Raw genomic sequence first — 21,818 nt, forward strand, 5'->3', positions numbered from 1 at the left:
ACTTCCTGAGGTGAATCCCAGCTTAATTGCTGCTTATCTGTGTCCAGCGTTAGCGACTTGTATGTGCTGCTCGTAACCAGAGAGCCTGATCTTCTGCCAGGTGAACTCTAAGACCTGGCTTCCGTCTCCAGTGCTGGTTTAACTCAACCTGCATTGGAGACACTCAATTCCTGACGCTCCATTAAAATAAGCCTCTTATTTATTCATTTGGTCATGGAAAGTATTCCTGTAAGCAATGATTTTTTTCCTGCAGTTTTGTGATCAGAACAAACATCTGCCTTTATGAGGTACGAGGTATTAAGCAGAGGTTTAGTTGCAGTTTGTATGTAGTATGTGGTATTTTACTGTTAGAATCTGTCAAATGCAGTTCTCCTCCATCTGGTCCTCATCATAGATGGTTGCTCTCCTTGCACGCAGTTTATTAAGAAATATGCACTGTCTTGTGTGAATTTGTAAGAAAATGGATTCCCTTTGCCACCCTTACAATTGCCATAATAACCCACAGCATACAGGTCCAAATCAGTGTGACCAGGAATAAATATATACTATTATAAATAATAGTTGCAGTAATTAATGGTTCTATCTCAGGTTGGAGTTAAGCTTTTGGCAATTGCTATGGGATTCTAATATTGCATCCGCATCTTTAAACAGACTTTGTAGAGCTGGGGGACGTAACTTAAGGAATTCTGGGGTAAAAACCTTGGAAGACAGGAAGACTAACCCAGCTGTAGTGATTATTGTAAAACCAGGAATAGTGACTGACATTTTTACCACAGGAAAAGTAATTGTGATTACTTCATTGTGTGATAAATCCAGGAGCTGTGACTGAAAAGTTGAACACTGGGAAAGTGATTGACATTTAATCCAAGGTGTCTGCTATGCCTTAGAGCACACTGCAGTACACAGAACCGAATGCATTATGATGGCCACAGCAGGGAAATCCTGGCTGCATTGCAAGAGTATTTATCAACAGACCTTTAACCCATGTGATATGAGTAGGTGGACAGAGAGATGTGGCTGTTGTGAAACTGAGTGTAGTGAAAATGTTCCTTTAATGGGGCAGATGTGAGACAGAACTGAAGCCTTGGGTGATGTGCTTTGTCTCAGAAGATTGTATTAAAGAATACAAAAGGCAGTCATGGCTTTGCATGGTTGTTGTGTGTGTGTTTCCTCACTGCTGTGCAGTGGGATCTGTTGGCCTGGCAGTGAACAGGTTAGGTACAGCACAGTACAACAGTTTGGAAGATTGAGATACTTGTGTGTGTGTGTGTGTGTGTGAAGTACATGTGTGGGGTTTTGTGTGTGTGTGCAAGTGTGTGTTTGTGTACATGCATGTGATAGGGTTTTATCTGTGTGTGTGTGTGTGTGTGTGTGTGTGTGTGAGAGAGAGAGAGAGAGAGAGAGAGAGAGTGAGTATGTGTGTGGTTGTGGGTGTGCATTCACTGTATGTGTGGTAGAGTTTTATCTGTGTGTGTGTGGCAGCTCCACCAAGTCCAGGCCTCTGCATTTCCTTATTGCTCCTTCCCTCAAGTCTGTCACTCTCGTATCTCCTCTTCATTGTGCTGAACTACATCAGACAGGGAAAGCAACATGTGGGAATCAAGTTAGTATAACTTTTTCATGTTTTCGTACCAGACCTTCCAGTTTCAGCTTGTGTGTGTGTGTGTGTGTGTGTGTATGTGTGTGCGTACCATGTTTGTGTGTGTATGTGTGTTTATGTGGACACACACTCAGGTGTGTGTGTGTGTGTTTGTTGCTCAGCTACTCATATAATTTCCTTTACCACACAGAACAACGAAAGAAATATTCCAACTCTAACATCATCATGCAGGAAACATCACAATATCACGTTGAGGTAAGACCCAGCTCTCTCTTTCTCTCTCCCAGTTTTGCTTTCTTCTCAACTCCCCCTCTCTCCTTTAGAATCCATGCCGTCTTTTCTTTGTTTTGGATCATTTTTTTGAGTTTAATTTTCCTTCAGTTTCAGTCTTTACTCTAACTGGTTAATACAAAAGAATAAAGCAGTATACAACATTCTCTGCAGTCAGTCTCAGCCAAAACCTGGCCTTTGGGTTAATTTTTAATTGTGCTTCATTTATTGACACTGAGTTGTAAAAAAGTAAATCAGGCCACTTGGGAAAGCCACATTTATCAAATGTGGGGAACATGTGTGCTAAAAAGCTACCTTTTCTCCTGCAGCCACAGGAAGCTATTGAACAGTGCAGACTGTTGGATATATTTTGTGTGATTTTATGTCAGTTGTTATTATCAGAAATATGGAGGGGTTCAATCACATGCATTCCCACCCTGATACATACACTGGTGTGGAAATCCCTCTCCTTTCTGTACGTAGAATCTCCTGTTTTTATTCTCTGGAGAAACATGAGGGCCATTCTTGGCAAATTGACCTGCTTTGTGATCTCATTGGTTTTATGTCCTGGATTTTGCCTCAGAACATTTCAGATGTAGACTTTGACTCTAGTTCCGGGCACTGTGCCCAACAACTAGAGGCGCAGCCTCTATCCAAAGCAGTGTCACTGGGCAGATAAGAGAGCCTTTCTGTCCTTGTGCCTTTGTGGCTAAGTAGTGGCATTGGTAAAAATGCGTTATGTCAGTGTGGTGTGCCTGGCAGCTGTGTGGGGTTATTAAGCATGTAGGGAGAATAGAATGTTGCTGACGCTGAGCAGGGTAAGGGTTGAGTTGCAGATGTGATAAGCATCAGTCATTACAGACGACCTTGCTGAACGTAATGGCAGCACTGTGGCAGAGTGCTGTGGAGGAGGCCTTGTAATCTAAAGGTCGCTGGTTCACTTCCTTGGTGAGTTGCTACTGTTGTACCCCTGGGCAAGGTACTTAAGTGAAAATGCCCCAGTAAATACTTGAAGACATGGGCAATATAAAAATTGTAAGCTATGTAAGTCGTTCTGGATAAGATCCTCCACAAAGGTAAAAAAAAAAGTTATGTTAATGTACTTACAGTATAACTAATGTAATGACCATTAGATTTTATAGGAGACATTTAACAGATATAAATCTAAAACAATGAACATGTATAAGGATTAAATACCGATTCAAAATAATAGACAGCTATTCTCATCAATTATATATACTGTAAGAACAGAATAGACTGTAAGTGTGTCTAATTCTTTATATTTTTTTTCTTAAGCTGTTACATCTCTCTGTTTCCTTCCAGCATCTCTCCACATTTATGATGGATAAGTCAGACTCCATTGCCACGGTGGAGGACGCCATAAAGAAATTGATCCTGCTTGACTCCAAGGATAAGATCTGGACCCAAGAGATGCTGCTTCAGGTGACAGCTGAGGCTGTGAGGCTGTTGGACTGTGAAACACTGGTATGACCTACCTCCACCACAGCCACCACATTCCTCCGTCATAGACACCAGCCTTTCTACCACACCCCTGCACCCAAAATAGCCCAAACAGCCCCACCTTTGCTCTCCGTCCCTTCTTCTCTGTCTTCCTCAGTCCCTCTCCCCTTCTCTCTCCCTCTCACCCTCTCTCAATTCAATTCAATTCAATTCAGTTCAGTTCAATTCAGTGTGCTTTACTGGCATGACAAATGTACACATTTGTATTGCTAAAGCAGTATACAAAAATGTAACTGGTAACAATAATTCAATGATGAAGAATTACAAACATATGTAATTTAAATTTCTAATTTTAATAATTACAGTAGTTTCCAAATAAAAATTAGGCTGTAACTGTGGAAATGTATGTGAAAATGTCTGTAAAACAGACTATATGTCTCTCTCTCTCTGTCCCTCTCTCTCCCTCTCTTAGGAGGAGCTAGAGAACTTCCCTCTGTCCACAGTGCACCTGACACAGACAGTGCTGAATCAGACTCGCTACCCCTCTGTGCTCCTGTTGGTGTGCCAGGACAGCGAGCAGCACCGTCCAGATATCCACTTCTTCCACTGTGATGAGGTGGAGGTGAGGGCAAGGCGGAAATACTCATCGTCTTGCCACATCCACAACCATAACCATAACTGTACCTTTAACTATACCTTAACCATGACCATAAACATACCCTTAACACTGATTTTAAAAATAACCACAACCCAAGCTATAAACCATATACTCCTGTTGCCTGGCTTCCGTGCAGGGCCTGATGATCAGTCGAGGGCTAGGCTATTCCCACACTATGTGATAGACCATCAGCACCAGCATTTTGGATGTGAGTCATCGCCAGTAGCTGGTTGAGGGTGAAAAGGATGGGTGAAACATGAGAGAATTTGGGGACATTGTGGACCAACCAAGCAGCAACATTCTGAATGAGCTGCAGATGTTTGATTGCACATGCACAAAGGTCAGAGAGGAGGGAGTTACAGCAGTCCAGACAAGAGAGGACCATGGCTTGAACCAGGTGTAGAGTAGTGTAGGTGGTAAGGAAGGGGCGGATTCTCCTGATATTGTGTAGGAAGAGTATGCACGCTCTACTAACTGCTGCTATATGGTTGTACTTAGGTGCACTGTCAGGTGTCACGCCAAGGCTCTTGACAGTCTGGGAGGCTGACACTGTTGTATCTTTCAGGGTAATGATCTCCTGGAAAGGAGAATACTTAGCTGGGATAAACAACTTTGTCTGGACCAAAGTATATTTATTCATTGAATAGCATCCATCGCTTCTACAAGTTATGTGCTGTACTGTTTTTCAGATTGATGATTTATCCATTGGAACAGCACGACTGTGACTTTCTCATTCTCTTCTCACTATTTTAAAGAATTGTCTGGATTTGCTCCTGGATTGATTGTCTACCATCATAAACCTGAATGTGATTAACCTTAAATGACCTTCATTGTTTCTAAGGTCATCATGTTTATTGTCACTTTAGCATCCCTTAAGCACTCTTCAGATTGACATGAAATGATCTCCAGTCTCCAGTATATTTACACAATAAGTGGAGATCCTTTATTGCGCCCTGATGAAGGTCAAACTACTGATATGCCAACATGATGACCAGATTTTAATTATAGCCATCAAATATTATAAAATGAAGCGTGATGAGTGTCTGAGTCTGTGCCTTTAAAAGGCCTGCATATAGGCTGATTTCCCTCTCTCCTTCTCCCTCCCTGGCAGGCTGAAATGGTCCATGCAGATATCGACAGTGCCCTGGGTGATAACAAACATGGCAAGAAATTGCGCCCACAGACCCTGAAGTATGCACCCTTCTCCCTCTCTCATACACACCTGTCTCACACACTAGGAGAGCTCACATGCATGTCACACACATCAGTGGAACTCACACACTGACCTGACTCACACACCAGAAAAACTCAGCAGAGCCTATGTACACTGTCTCTCCTGCTCATCACTCCTTCCTTTTCCTCATGATTCAGGCACCTACTATAGGTTTTCACTGCTGGAACGGAAGCAAAAATATAAATGATCAATACCATTAAACGAGTCTGTTTTTCTATGTAATGCTGTTTTGGAACATCTGTATTATATTGTAAAACATGCACAAAATCTAAAATGGAAAATGGCCCACAGTATGCGTATATTATTTTGTTGAAACTTTTAAGAAGGTCATGTTAATAATGTCATAGAAACAGAGCTATAACAGCATTCCTGATATGCTATAACATGATTTGTTTTCAAAAATTCACTCGAACACAAACCACAGAGCACACATTTTATTGTTTTCAAACGGCGCAATGAGCGTCAGGGTAAAGGCGGCAACAAGAAACAATTTAAAAAGCACAATTTAAAAAGCACAGCAATTTACGACAGCACTGATGGGTGGGGGGGCAGCAATTGTGTGCTGGGTCAGTCCAGGTAGAGTCTGAAGAGGTGCGTCTTCAGGCCCCGTCTGAAGGAATGGGGTGAAGAAGCTGTCCGTAGCGAGACAGGGAGTTCGTTCCAACACTGGGGAGCGATGTAGGTGAAACGCCGATGTCTGGCAGAACGAGCACCTCCTGCCTTGACCATGCAGGGAGCGAGGCGTCCAGTTGCTGCTGAGCGCAGGGGTCAGGCTGGTGTGTAGGGCTGGATGAGTTCTTGGAAGTAGGCAGGGGCTGTCCTGTTGATTGCAGAGGAGGCGAGGGTCAGGGTCTTGAATCTGATCCTGGCAGTGACAGGAAGCCAGTGGAGGGATTTCAGCAGGGGAGTAACATGGGAGAATTTGGGGAGGTTGAAGATCAGTCGGGCAGCTGCATTCTGGATGAGCTGAAGAGGCTGTTTTCCTTATAAGACTGAGTGAGAGAGTTTCTCTCTCTCATTAAATTATCGATATCTAGCTGACTGCTTTTGTGAGCTAAATGTTGCTCAGGCTATTGGATGCTGGACATTCACAAACAGAATTAGTTGATTATCAAGTGAGCTACAATTTACAGTTTGCTGCATGTCAAAACAGGACAAATAAAAGAGTCTTAGTAGAACTCTGTTTTTTTAGTTTTCATTCTAAATCAATCCTAGTACATGTCATTATATACCTGAACTTGTTAACTGTTTAACTAGGAATGGACATGAATGAATTATTCTCTTACTTTAGTATTTGAACTCATATTACAAGATAGAAAACCAATTAATTAGCCATTATTTAAGAACAGTCTCCCCAATGCCATTGTTTTAGCTAGCCACTCCTAACTAAATCAGCTCCACTCTGCACCCAGAGAGGGAAGGTTAGCTAGCTTACTTCCTGTCCTTTATGTGAGAACAGACAGGATTTAATTTACTCAAATTGCTTTTCTGGCCAAGGATAGGGACTGGTACATTAAAGATGCACAACACTCTCATACACAAAGGTAGAAGCTTTTTCTCCAGCATCATTGCATCATATCGGAGAGTTTCTATGTCTACCCTGGACGTGTGCTGAACTGGTTCTGCTCCCAGCTGACATATACCTCCTGTGTTTCTCCTTTTCAGGGTGAATCAGGAAAAGATGAAAAGACATCGTGAGACCATAATCCCCCCATCGACCCCCAAAGGCCCCGATCCAGCAGGGAAGGGGAGAGTGGCTGCCAAAAATATGCAAGGTAACATCATACACACACAAACACACACACACACATGCACACTCACTCACAAATACACACAAATGCACACAAATATTTACATACATATACCGAGGCAAAAACACACAGTGAATGCATATATTTTTGTGTGTGTGGGAGGGACATTTAGCATGCTAGTGTAGTTAGCAATGTGCGAGTGTGTATTACGTTGCCAATATTGTTAACTGTGTGTGTGTGTGTGTGTGTGTGTGTGTATGTGTGTAAGAGAGAGACATTGACTCTCCCTAATTGTGTTTGTATTATGTGCCAGACATTGAGAGGCGGGGCTCTGTGCCACAGGACCAGGACACCCATGAGAAGCTGGCCCAGCGCATAGAGAAGGACGTGGTGAGTCCCCATGCGCTGTCAGTCACTGACTCCAATCAACCAAGGTGTTGGTCTCCATGAAAATACACTGTAAGTGATGCTCACATCACTGGTTCACTGGTAGGGTTCGTGAAGCCTCACACCCCTGTCACTGGTTCCTCGTGTTAGTGTGCTGCTACTACAACCAGGTGCTGAGAAACACAGAGTTCAGATCACATGACCTACTGAGACTGATATCTTTTCCCCTTAGCAAATCCTCAACTGTGCTCTGGACGATATTGAGATCTTCGTGGCTCGGTTGCAGAAGGCAGCGGAGGCCTTTGCCCAGCTCAACCAGCGCAACAAGAGCAAGAAGAATAAGAAGAAGGGGCCAGCAGGTGAGTGGAACCATGCCCCCTTCAGCTCAGTCTGCTCCGCCCCCCCAACACTATTGCCCCTCTCACTATGCTGGAGGCACTACTCCAGAAGAACAGTAGATGCTCCCAGCTAGCTTGTCTCATCTTCTGCTTAATCATTTTAATCATGCTCTCACTCTTGCTTACTATTGCTCATTTATGCAACTAATACAACTTGGCGTGACTATGGTTCATCATTGATGCCACAAGTGTGCGAATTCAACTCTGCTCTGGTCTGTGCTTGGTCACTGTGCTGGTGTTAATGTTGTGTCTGTTTGGTTCTGTTCCTGTCTGTGTGTGGTCAATGAATGTTAACACTATGGTCTTGTCGTTGGCAGAGGGGATGCTAACCCTTCGCGCTAAGCCTCCCAGTGAGGCCGACTTCACTGACAGCCTGCAGAAGATAAAGCTGGCCTTCAACCTGCTGGTTAGTCCCTTCTCTTCCAGTCCATGACACACTTAATCACAACCTCCAAATTGGAGGTTGTGATTAAGCAGAGCCAGCAGAGCCTAATACATATCTGCATTTGTTCATTTTCCTGTCAAGTAGATCATAAGCTCTTCTTATTTTCAGGTAAATGAAAGTATAGCTGGTATGAGCTTTGTAAATTAGTTTTGCAATTGACTGGGAACCATCTCTCTTTGAAAAATGGGGATGTCAAAACAATTAAAAAGTTACTGAAATTTTCTGGCAGTGTGAATTGTGCATGAGTAGCAGGAGGACTTCTTTTTGTCATTTTCAAGGAGCAAAACGATATTTATACCCAAGATTTTGTAATTATTTGCCCTATTATTTGGCTTCATGTCTGAAAGCACCTTATGAGAACTCCCATATTCTATATTATCACGCTAGTATAACACAGTCTGTTACACACACACATATTCATTATTTGTAGCACTTTTTTCAATCACTCAGTTTGCTTCATACCATTTCATTCATTTGCTGACCTGCTCTCTGTCTGCCCCCTGCAGGCCAAACTGAAGAAGCACATCCAGAACCCCAGTGCCTCTGAGCTTATTCATTTCTTGTTTGGACCTCTGGAGTTGGTGAGGCACTGAGATGGATATTGTGACTAACTCAATAACTTTGTGATTGTCTAGTGAACTCATGATTCACTCATGACCTGACTGACTTAGTGACTTATTCTTAGGGAGAGATGTGCTTTGTGATAAATGGACAGACTGACACAATGACTGGCTGACATGCTGAATGACCCACACTGATTCACTGGTGCATGGACGGACTGACAGACACATTACCTGACTGAGTTGCACTGAGATTAACTGTGACTGAGTGACTGAATGACTGCTGGCTGGCTGGCTGGTTGACTGACTTGCTCTCCCTCTGCATTTACCACAGATCCTGCAGAGCTGTGGTAGTCCCGAGGTGCCTCGCTCCGTCATCTCCCCTCACCTGTCCAGGGATGCTGTGGACTTCTTGAGGGGTCACTTGTCCCCCAAAGAGATGACTATCTTTGAGCTGCTGGGAGATGGCTGGACCAGGCCTAGGTAAGGCTGAATAGAGCACCTTTGTGCATGAAATGTGTGTCACATATATGTGTGTGGACCCTCTCTGTGTAGTCCTGTGTATGAAGGTGTGTGTTCTGTATGCATTTACCTTTATGTGGGACAGATGTGGGCCTGTATTTATTCTATTATTTTTCCTAATCATGTATTTTGGGAGAACATTCCACTGATGGTGCTTAGAGACAGGCATACTGCCAATAATGGTATACAAAGGGCATAAAATAATTGAAAGTCAAACACAACCCCATCATATCACAGATACAATGACTAAACGTGATCCAGAAGAACTACATAATAGATCACATTAGCAATGACTTCAGCATCACATTACTCCAGATAGGTTTCCAGGTTCCAGGTGTGTGCTAAGTACTGGATATGCTTAGCTGGTTCTGAGAGCTAAGATTTATTCTGATAAGATGGGCTTCAGAGACATAGAGATAGCAGAAGCAATTCTGCAGTTCTTGTACTTGCAAGTAGCTCAATGGGGACAGTGAGGAAAAGAGTTGGGAAAGCGTGGCCTTGGCAAGTAGAAATCGTAGAAATCTCAAGCCAGAAGTTGCAGATAACAAATCTTATGGTGGTATGTGGGGTCTGATACGGGATTGTAGGTAGGGAGGAGCTGTAGGCTAGCACCAGGACCCTGGAATTAAGAGCCCAAGCAGCAGAGAGCTGCAGAAGTCCAGTAGGGAGCTACAGTAGTCCAACAGGGAGCTACAGTTATCTAGTAGGGAGCCGCAGTGGTCCAGTAAGGAAACTGCAGTAGTCCAACAGGGAGCTGCAGAAGTCCAGCAGGGAGCCGCAAGAACCCATCCAGCAGAGCGCTGCAATGGGTTGGATAGTGATGAGGAGTGGACAGACTGTTCTCATGTCGCTGAGGTAGAATCTGAAGGAAATAGGTGTAACAGTTAAAGTAATAAAGTGGTGGCGGAAAGTGGTAAAAAGTGTAATGCCAATGTGGCAATAACAGTAACAATTTTTCTCAATCAGGGCGGACTGGCCCAGAGACCAGTGTGGCCCACTCTACATCCCCAAGTTCTGCAATGGTTGGGAGCCACCTGCTGAAGTCTTCCGATCATCACCATGGGAGATAGAGGGTTCTGGACCCTCCCTCCCTGTCTCCCACCCTGACTTTAGAAAAAAGTCTGATGAGGTGAGGGTGAGGGCCAAACCCTCATATTGATTTTGCCCACAATTCACTCTAAATTGATCTGTTAACTTTTCAGGCATCTAGTTTTACATCTGGCTGATTAAAACCACTGGGCATTTTTGGAATCTTTTTTTGCTATGTACACTGCTATACAGTACAGACCTTATCAATGACGCATTTCTACTCACTGCAGCTCCACACCGCTGCAGTGCTGCTCACAGTTTTTTCTCTGTCTCTTTCAGTTTTTCTCCCCTCACTCCTACAGACCATCCAATGGGTGAGCAGAGACTCATAATCCACACTATGGCTTATAGGGTATTGATTCATTAATAGTATATTATAATTAATAAAGTATCAATTGATTAATAATTGAGTGATTAAGGCATTTGCTTTGAGCACATGCTTAGCTCTGTAGCCTGGGTTCAGTCCCAGCCATGTCATCAGCCAATCAATGATTTGGGGCCCATAGCTGTGGAACAAATTTTCTGCTGTAAGTTATGCACTAAGGAAGCTGCAGGTTCCTCTGATGATGTCGGTGAAGCCACGCCCATCCTCAAGTTGGTTCTCAGCTCACTGTAGTTTGATGGATGACTTGCAGTGTGAAAATTAGTCACAGTTGGTGTGTGTCTGTATCGGAGGACTATATTTGTTAGACCCCACCACTCCTGTACTCCTGCATGAAAACACAGAACAGGATTTGATTACCAGTATTTCTAGTGGAAGCATAGAGCCTTACAGTATTTGAGACCAGGTTTGACACAGTGCTAGATACACTCTATAGGCAGAATGACAAGCCCATCTGGGCTGAATGGCCTGTTCTTCTTAAACTTCTAATATAATTTTGTTCCATCCAAGAACTTACGACAGCACATCTCCACGAAAATATGCCAAGATCCGATATCACTTTGTGGCCCGCAATGCTAATGAACTATCTGTGCTTCAGGATGAGGTGCTGGAGGTAGGTCAGTGGGTGGGGCTGCAGTTTACAGGTTCAAAGGGCCAGTGAGAAAGAACTACTGCAGTTAATTTGCTCTTTTTCATATAGCATATTATATCCAGATATACAAATGCAAGAGTTGTGGTCTGACTCTGTAAACCGCTTAGTCCCTAATATTGCAGTCAGTGGTACAAATGTATTTTCAAATAATTGCTATTATATTTTAAATGTGAATTGCAAATTATTGGCAAAACAGACATCAGCACCAATAGAGTTACACAAGTTTCAGTGATATCTCCATTTCATAAGTGTTTGCAAACTATCACCAGTGCAGGTGATAGAGACTTTGTGAGTGTGCTGCTCGCTGCAGGTGATTGAGGATGATAAGCAGTGGTGGAAGCTGCGGAATCGTAGTGGGCAGTCAGGCTATGTGCCCTACAACATCCTGGATGTAGTCAAGCTGGAGGAACCCCACGGCCTCCCAGAGCCCCTCTACAGCCAGGTATGTACACACACATAAACACACACACACACACACACACACATGCACATCTTTATAACAATGAAATATAACAATGTAACAATTAAATGACTGGGTAGCAGAACCTGTCCTTCCCACAGGGTTTATAAACAATGATTTCTAAATAAATAACCCCCCCCCCCCCCCCGACCCCTCCCTCTACCCCCCAGCCTGGGCAGTCTTTCAAAGGTGCCTCCCCTTCTGGCTCTTTGGGACGGGGCGACAGCTTTGAGACAACTCGTTCACCTAGAGATTGTGAGTACATTACTTTCATTAGAGAGAGTTCTTACTGCTGTCATACCTCTTCAGCTTCTGTCCACTCTGTCCCTCTGAACATCAGTGTGATTCACACTCAAATGCTTATCCACAATGCCTTATATGTCACTGCTTAAGTATGGCCAAATTGTTTTTTAAATATATCATTCAATTTAATTATCCCTCTGTCTCTCAATTCAGTTCTAATGTATTAATGGCATGATATACAAAATGTATATTGCCAAAGCATAAACAGTGAATATGAACATAAGAAATAAGAACCAGAAATCAGCCAGTTGATTTCTGAGATTTAACAGCATTGCCAGTATAATAATAATAATAATAATAGTGGTAGTAGTAGCAGTAACAATACCACAACTAACAATAACAATGATAATAATAACCACAATGTGAAGGTTCTGTCTCTTCCTCTTCTCCCCTCTCCTCAGCCCGGACACATCAGATGGATGAGGTGAATGATGAATTGTTGAAGAGGATCACCACCAGTAAGAGCCAGCCCCCGGGGCGTAACTTTAGGGTGGAGCGGCCGGCCAGCACTACCATACCACTCAGCTATGACTCTACCCCACAGCAGGTCACCAGCTGGCTCAACGCTAAGGGCTTCTCCAAACCGTGAGTACACCAAAATGAGCCAGCCTCAGCCTTGAACTGAACATGTGTACCCCCAAATGAGCCATCTTAAGCCTCTTACCAAATGGTTTAGCTTCTGTTGCAAAAATCAAACTTATTAGACTATGTGAATTAGGTTACATAGGGACTGTTGGGTTCACATGAGAATCATGAGATAATGAATATTTCTTCATGATATTCTCATGACGGCATATTTATATTTGCATATGTATATCTATTAGGAGCCGAATCCGAATACGGTATTCGGCAAAGCACAAGCTGAAACACTACCTTTAAATCTATCATTACTTTCAACCTGCTCCCCTTTATCCTCCTTGATTAACAATAAAACAAATAATTTACAGAATAATTGACACCAATCGCGTAGAGTAAATGATCATGCTCGCGAAACAGTGCAGATCGTCTGCAGTTTGTGTGCTTGCGAAAGCTACAACGTGAGACTGTTTAATTAACAAAGATGGCATTTATCGATTTAAATTACGTTAAATGCTCATGACACATCACAGCTTTTGTGAGGTCTGTGTTAGTAAACGTTATTGTTCATTGCACTCAACCTAACCTAAAAGTTTATTCTCAGTAATTTAAATCGACCCAACTAAATTTAGCTCCATTTTGTAATTTGAATTTCGTAACACAAGAAAGCTATAATGTGGAACATTTAAGAGAAACTTATGGATTACTTGCCACTGAATTATTCAAATTGCCACCCTTGTTAATTAAACAATCTCACGTTGTAGCTTTCCCAAGCACACAAACTACAGACAATCTGCGCTGTTTCGCGAGCATAATCATTTACTCTATTTACGCGATTGGTGTCAATTATTCTGTAAATTATTTGTTTTATTGTTAATCAAGGAGGATAAAGGGGAACAGGTTGAAAGTAATGATGGATTTAAAGGTAGTGTTTCAGCCTCACTAGCCACCACTGACTTTAAATATAATTCAACTGAAAAACAAATAACCCTAACTGCACTCACAGTTATGAGGAACACCATCTATTTGACATGTTTTTGTCTTCACGAAAACAAATAATTTTTAAATATTTGTACGAAATAAATATTCGTAAAAACCCACTGTTTGTGCTTTGCGGAATATTTGTATTTGGATTCGGCTCCACCCCTAATATCTATAAAGGTCTATGAGGCGTTACTGTCTTTACTCCATTAGTGAGATGCACCACATCAATTAAATGATTTTGCTGTGTAATAATATATATCACTTCATAGCATACAGCAGTATATACAAAAATTAAATCAAGGCTTTTAAGTTTGTAGTTTGCAATGCAGTATATGTGTGTGTGTGTGTGTGTGTGTGTGTGTGTGTGTGTGTGTGTGTCCATGTTGTTCTGTCTCTCCTCAGGACCACAGACTGCCTGGGCATCCTGACTGGAGCACAGCTCTTCTCCCTCAATAAGGAGGAGCTGAAGGCTGTGTGTGGAGACGAAGGCTCCCGTGTGTACAGCCAGATCACCGTGCAGAAAGCTCAGCTGGAGGTGTGTGTCTGTAACACAAACACATGCACGCACACACACACACACACACACACACACACACACACACACACAGACATATACACAAACAATCAAAACCTATGGTTTTTCTTTGTTTTTACTATTTTCCATGTTTTAGAATAACATGAAAACTATGAAATAACACAAATGGAATTATGTAGTGATCAAAAACGTATTAAACAACTTCACCATTTATATTTGTCTAAGGAACAAATTAAAAGCATTTAACCACAAGTCTTTAGATCAAAAATGTCCTTGAATGCATGTTTCACACAGTCTTATTCAGGTGTGTCCAAACTTTTGATTGCTGCTGTGTATTTATATTTATTTTTGTATTATTTTTGTTATAATGCCTTTTTCACAATTTTTCAGAATTTAATGTACTGTGTTCTGGGCACCACTTCATAAAAATGAAGGAGAGATTCTTGAAAAACAACAGAGGGGCAACAAGTCTATCTCCCACAGTCAAATGTACAAGAGAGTCTCAAACAGGGCCGGCCCAAGCCTTTATGGGGCCCCCCACTGCCTCAGCGCCGCCAATACTATTGACTATTGTTAACATAATATTGCATTTTTGTATGATTACCATTGACATAATATAATTATGGCTGTCAAGTGATTAAAAAATGTAATCTAATTAACTACATGCTTTGTGATTAATTAAATTAATCACATATATCAATATTTGCCATTAGAAGCATTTAAAAATATTTAAATTCAAATGGATTTTGGTAGATGACTGCATCAATGATAACATACGGTATAACCTTTAAAGGTCAACATCTCTTTTATTTCCCATACATTCAGAACATTTTTTCACTGTTCATATGCAATAATGGCCATAACAATCAAAAATATGACCTAATGAATTGAGGAAATAAAAAAATCATAAATGTTTCAGCAAGAACAATGATGGAAATAAGTCCATAAGTTTCTCATTTTATCCTTGACATTGTAATGATTGTCAATGTATCATATTTTAGATGCCAAAAAAACTAAACTAAAATTAGTTAGGCGACATAGACTAACAATAATATGTGGTGGGTATATATAGTATATAATAGGGATGGTAAGATTCACCGTTTTGCATTGGTGCACCGGCATAAAAGTTCACGATGTGCTTGTGTTACGGGGGTCGTCTCCCCTCTCCGTGGCACTCCGCGTTGTGTTGTGTGTGGAACAGGGACGCCACAAAGGACCTGATTTTAAGAATTTTATTTCTGACAAAACACAGGGAAGAAAACAAAATCAGGCACGGAGCGAGCCAGGCGCGTCACACTCCTCTGCCTCTGATAAGTCGCAAAAGAGAGCACAAAACGAGTGCAAACAATTTACACAAAATAAACAGAATATAGGGAAAACACAAAGCATGGCATACCTGACAAAACACAGGGAAGAAAACAAAATCAGGCACGCCAGGCGCGTCACACTCCTGCCAACACACAGGTAACCACACTTTAAAATACTAGCATCCACAGTCGCATCCACTAGTAGGCTATGCAACGGAACTGTATAGTAATATCCCTGATACCTGCAGCTGCGCTAGCTAGCTGCAGCATGGCAAACTCAATATGCAGCTGAAAACTTTAAAACTCGCGCATATTACGCACAACATCCTGACATTCACTGCTGAAAATTTCCCCATGACAATAGACAACAATTTAATGGTTGATTTATTAAAACAACAAAACAGCACAATGACACACGTACCTCTGCCTCTGATAAGTCGCAAAAGAGGCAGAGTAAGGGTAACCTTGTCATTTATGGTGCCAGCGTGGGAAAACCACGCCCAGTGTCAGGAAAAAGATACAATATGTAACAATCCTTGAGAAAAAAAAAATCACCGTGAGAGGGGAAATTCAGGGAATCACATTGCCCCTGCTACACTTGCCCCAATTAAAAAAGTATGCACCGGATACAATTTGGGATCAACTCGATGAATGCATCGTTTCTAATATCTTTGCATCGGAAAAATCCAATTTATTTATATATAATTATTAGTAGAGGTCCTATGCCTATATTATATACTGTAGAAATGTGACCAATAATTATATATTTAGATTGATTCCTCCTCTCTAAACTGTTTCTCAAGCGCGCTTTCTTGTCTCCACTGCTGTCAGTGGCCAATTCTTGTGAAGTCTCTCGGTGGAGGCGTGTCCGGGCGAGTCGCAGATCATCGTGGAGGAGGAAGAGCTGTACGTTCCACCAAAGTGCTACAAATCAAATGTTTGGCAACACTTCGGATTTTTCATAAGAGACGGACAATTTGACAAGACGCATGCAATTTGCAAAATATGTCGTGCCGCTATAGAGTACACAGGCAGCATGAAACAAATATGTGAAGTAAAAATGGGGCTTTTTTAGTTAATTTATGATTTGCTGTCTGCTTAAGAGGAACCAAAGAAATAAAATTAAACTATCTGTTCCGTATTGAATTGCATAGCATCATATTCTTTTGCATCGCATCGTATCCCGTTTAATTGTATTGTGTTGAATCAAATCGTGTCGAATCGCACTGCATCGCAGTAGGGGTGAATCATATCTTACCGCATTAGTAGTTGCTTCATATGTATCTTTAATGTATCGGATTGTTGGCAATGCATCAAGATGTGTATCGCATCTGCCTCAGTGATGGAGATGCACATCCCTAGTATATAATGGCTTGCTTGCCTACCGTATAGCTAGCCTTTATGTGTATGATAAAAAGTAGCTGACAAGCCTGCTGTCGGGTATGAAAGAAAGTAGCTAGCTAACATTTTCGTGTATGATAAAAAGCAGGAAGCTTGCTAGCTAGCTAACTAACCTGTAGTCAAGAAACTTTACGTGTTGCTTGACAACGTGTAAATGTAATACTGAAGGAATTATTTTTGCCGGCGGAGTCGAATAAATGACAAAAAACATAATTTGTTGTCTCAAATTATCGTTACTTGATAATCAGCCTTGTTTGTAGAACTGTTGCATAAAAATAATATCACACTTGAGGTAGTGCTGTTATGCTGAATATCAGCACGTCTGTGATTATCTTCAGCACTCGGGTTGCAGCCTCGTACCTACGACCGAATCACGGCCGTGCTGATATTCAGTATAACAGCACTCCCTCTCCTGTGATATTGCTTAAATGCACAAAGACGTATAGGGTCAAGGGGCATCATAGAGTGCGATTAATCTGCGTTGGTTTTTTGACGCATTATTTTTTCTATAATTGATTAATCGAAATTAACGTGTCATTTTGACAACCCTAAATATAATATATCACAAAAAAAAAAAATTCAAGATCTCTTCTGGGACATTTCAAGCGCTTTTGGGGGCCCCCTGGTGGCCATGGGGGCCCTAAGAAGCCGCTTAGTTCGCTTATGTGTTGGGCCGGCCCTGGTCTCAAGACACTTAATCCCTTTACTTTTAATAAAGGGAGATTCAGGGTGGATTTTATCGAAGTTTTTAAATTTTATTTTAAAAGGGCTTTTTGAAGTGAATAACAGAATCTGTGTCAATATGAGTTCTACAGGAGAACAAAAGAACATAGAAAATAAATTAAAAGAAAATTTGACACTGAACCATTTTTTTTCTTTCGGCCAACCATTAGAGTGTTCAAGACCAGGCTTAACACAGTGCTGGATGCACTCTAGTTCACAGGCAGAATGATGTTTGAATTATTAACCTTACTCTAAGTCCTTGCGTCTGGTCAGTTTTAATCAGATTCAAACTGTCTCTGTCATTTAAAGAGAAGTTGCGGTGACTCAGAGCTCCAGGAGATCATGAAGAAGAGGCAGGAGAAGATTAGCTCCTTTTCCGCAGACTGAGCTCTCCAACTCTGTCACTCACATCAGGATTGTCCCCTGTTGGGCTATGTCACTCACAGTGACTGAATAATGCCATCTGAATGATATGACCCCCCAATCACCTCATATTTCCCCATCTCTTCCATCCCTGTTTACGACAGAATGCATCATATAATAAGGATGTACACCAAATGTTATATAATGTTTTTTAATTGTATATTTATTTCACTTTGTTTTTATTGTTTGTGTAGTTCATTATGTAATTGATTCTCTTTCCATCTCCTGCTATATATCTGTATGTCCAAATGAACTTTTTACAAATATGTAAGTGAACATATACGTGCATGTGAAAATGTGTATCTCTGCATATGCTTACCATTATCCACCTGGGATATCAGGAGAAGCTGTAACAATGAGATAAAATTAGATTTAGTGTTTCTGCATACAAGGTAAGGGGTTTGAGGTAAATATCATTGAACTGCCTTACAAGCTGACACATGCAAATGATCACATTTGATTACATTGAAATTCACATTCTTTCAAAATGAGAAAGATTAGAGTTATTTGTAGATGCTCAGAAAAGGCTTGGCTTACCGTGCTGACATTCACATTAAAGTGAGGTGCACATTGGTTGTGAAGTTAAACCATATTTCTGCACTCTGAGCATTGAACTTTCCTGCAGTTTTCATGAGGTTTTCTGTTTCTATTACATTAAACCCAAGTAATTACACATCCAGTAATGACCTCTCTCTCTGCCACAGGTTGAAAGGCGATCACAAATTGTCATATTTCAATACGTTCGATTTACTCTTACTATTGGTTGTGTGTAAAATCAGTCTGTTGCACTTGAATGTGACAATTTAATCTTTTCATTCCCATCTGTCTTAGAGTTGCATTAGATCACAATATGCTCTGGCATGTTTATCTGCCCTATTTTATTGTGTAAAATGATGTATCATGGCTGATACAGCCAGATAGTAATTATTATCAGTTTTCATGGCTTGGAGATCTCCTTTGAACATTGCTGGAGACTGCAGCTGTGAGTATGTAAGAGTGACTGCCTGGCATGCCAGTGCACAAAACAGTGGTCTGTGATAGTACATTGTGTTCCTGCTCTTTCCAAATTGCCATGTAAACAGCTCAATACACTGCATCAGGATGATGGTACATAATGGCAAAAAAAATTAAGGAAGAAAGTTTCATGACTCACCATGTGTAAATATTCATCTGTAGTTATTAAACAATATACAGAATCATGTAGCATGGTTTAGGCACAGCTTTGATGGATGTGGTCTGAGAAGGCTTAATAAATGGACGCAATGTCAAACAGGTTGTTTTGTGTCAGGTTTGTGGTGTATGTGTTTTGTGTCATTAATTTTGCCTTTAATTTGGAGAGTAGGAACACCTTGGAAGTCAAGTTAAAACCACAATTGAATCATGTAAACAAGCTGGATCACATATTAATAAAATATTAATGAGGCTTATTGAATGAAGAAAATGAAGATAGTTGTTGTTTTAAATGCTCCAAATTATCACCAGATGAAGATGTAAATAGTTTTAGAAGTAAATAATTTTTCGTCCATGTTTTTATTTCTTTAGAGCAAGTTTGCCACAATGGATTCTCTTTTGACTTGAAAAGCCTTAACAATGGGCTGAGTCTCTCTCATATTCATCCCAATAAAGGAAGTGAACAGTGCCAGGGACTTGTGTTCCACAACCTTTGGTTGTGCTTGCCAGGTCACACGTTTTGACCCACTATGTTAACTTGGATTAACTTGAGCGCAAGTAGAAGTCAATGACAGAAATTCCCCGCCTGTGTGAATAAAGTCAATTTGATGTTATCATCATTAAAAGTAAAAAGTCCATGGTGACAGATGAGTGCCAATTTTAATAATTTACAGAAAACATGTCATTTTGAGACCAAATATATTTGTTGTTGATGATGCCTTGAAAACAGATTTTGATGATAAATTTCTCCAAAATATCAGAAAATACTGACATGGAAATGTGTTGAGATTCACATGTTAAACAGAACACAGTTAAAAGCAAAAATATCACTTCATAATGAAAAATGATAACATCAACAAAGCAACAAAAACAGTTATATGCTTGCTACGTGTTTTGCTGTGTTAATGTCATTAATGCCAATGCCAAGCTAGCTTTTTCAAATAGGTTTTCTTCTTTGTGCAGTGGCTGTACAATACCTGGTCAATGTCTCCATCTAGAAACTCTCTCCTACAGAAATGCCCATTTCAGAAATAAGTCGCTGTTTATATGATTGTATTCCCCTTACTAGCTGCTCAATTAACTGCAGGGCTGATTTAGATTTTTGTAGATTGCATGACTAAATCACTCGGTCATCAAATATTTATTCTTATGTTTATAATATTAGTATTTTATAGCCACTTTGATAACCACTAGACATAATTAATTTTTTTCACAGAAAGCATGGATGGTTGTATACTCAGATATTGCACCATTTTATTGATTCGGTGTAAATGTCTTGTGTGCCATGTTCCAGTCTGAGAACTGTTGTGGAACAGCAGCCAGCCTTATCAGTAAAGACCAGACAGGCTGTTGGGGTGGACTCTGCATGATTCCTTCAGTGCAAATGTGGTGAAGCACCCATTATCACAACAAATGCTAAACTTGTGTTGTTACAAGCATAAAGTATTTCAGAGAAAGAATGCATTCATATTACATACATATTTACATACACTATTACATACAAGTCATCATTACTATATACACATGAATACAGGCAATAATACCAAAGTAATAAGGTAGTACAGTACATCATATTTTTAAATAGGCATGACCAATTCAGAGGCCTTAGAATGTTACTCACATTTCAGTAACTGATTTTCCTTGAAGGAGGCTTTTTGAAGGAAATTGACAACAGTGGCAAGGAGCAGCAGTGTCACGTAGTGGTGAAGACAGAGATTTTTCATTGTAATATTCAGTTGGTTTGTATCAGTTTAACGGACAAATTAAATCGGTCTGTATGTTGGTTTGTAGGCCTGTAAGAGGATTGTTCATAGGAACTGTTCAGCAGAGAGATAATTGGATTATGCCACACTTGGGCTACCTGCACTGACAAATTTAAGGAAAGGTGAGGCTTCGACACTGGACTGGGGGGGTGTGAGAAGTACATTGTTCCAGCCCCCCTCACTTCCTGCCCAGCATTGTTTACTTCCTATTTGGCCTCGTCCACTTACTGTGAATTACTATTCGGATGTTTTAGACCCCTGGGGACGTTTGCTCTCAGAGCCTAGGTTACCATCAATGCAATTACCGTCATATGCAATATTTTATTATTAATTCTATTCAACTGAAATATTTAAAAACACTGTCTAACCGAATTTTTTGATATTGCAATGATTGTTTTATTTTATCTGATGTGAAACACCATATTGAATTCTCTTATTTACACATATACACCAAAAATTTTCCATTAAAACATGAAAGCAACTATGTGCTGATTTTAAGTAAAAAATCCTTTTTAGCAGAAAGATGCCACATATCCTGGAAAATATGCTGTCAGTGCAGTTCTGTGATGATAATGAGATGAAGTGATCCTCTAAAAATTGCTCCTGGACCTCACTTAAAGACTCACAGCATTGAGAAAAAGAAAAACTCCTCTGCCATTTATTCCAGCCATTCATATTCCAAAGGTAACAAACTTGAGAAACAAGAAACAAAAGTTTTCAATCCTGTTTTACAAAGCAAGGAGTTGATGATGTTACTGACCATT

General features: G+C 40.8%; 1 protein-coding gene across 4 annotated transcripts in view; it reads left to right on the plus strand.

Moving 5' to 3' along the window:
- The window catches only part of eps8l2 (EPS8 like 2), a 66,255-nt gene extending 46,878 nt beyond the window's left edge, over nt 1–19,377 (plus strand). For all 4 annotated transcript variants that reach the window (XM_036535428.1, XM_036535427.1, XM_036535430.1 and 1 more), the window contains 18 exons: nt 1,791–1,855; nt 3,194–3,355; nt 3,804–3,953; nt 5,101–5,180; nt 6,889–6,998; nt 7,288–7,364; nt 7,594–7,720; nt 8,077–8,165; nt 8,711–8,785; nt 9,099–9,247; nt 10,253–10,415; nt 10,655–10,689; nt 11,268–11,370; nt 11,720–11,851; nt 12,040–12,124; nt 12,574–12,757; nt 14,135–14,267; nt 18,008–19,377. In XM_036535428.1, coding sequence (XP_036391321.1) covers nt 1,791–1,855; nt 3,194–3,355; nt 3,804–3,953; nt 5,101–5,180; nt 6,889–6,998; nt 7,288–7,364; nt 7,594–7,720; nt 8,077–8,165; nt 8,711–8,785; nt 9,099–9,247; nt 10,253–10,415; nt 10,655–10,689; nt 11,268–11,370; nt 11,720–11,851; nt 12,040–12,124; nt 12,574–12,757; nt 14,135–14,267; nt 18,008–18,085 — 1,997 coding nt within the window. In that variant the 3' untranslated portion in view covers nt 18,086–19,377. The remainder of the gene's footprint in view (nt 1–1,790; nt 1,856–3,193; nt 3,356–3,803; nt 3,954–5,100; nt 5,181–6,888; nt 6,999–7,287; nt 7,365–7,593; nt 7,721–8,076; nt 8,166–8,710; nt 8,786–9,098; nt 9,248–10,252; nt 10,416–10,654; nt 10,690–11,267; nt 11,371–11,719; nt 11,852–12,039; nt 12,125–12,573; nt 12,758–14,134; nt 14,268–18,007) is intronic.
- Nucleotides 19,378–21,818: the final 2,441 nt, after the last annotated feature.

Source organism: Megalops cyprinoides, chromosome 8 (genome assembly GCF_013368585.1).
Source record: "Megalops cyprinoides isolate fMegCyp1 chromosome 8, fMegCyp1.pri, whole genome shotgun sequence".
In the NCBI taxonomy this organism is placed as follows: Eukaryota; Metazoa; Chordata; class Actinopteri; order Elopiformes; family Megalopidae; genus Megalops; species Megalops cyprinoides.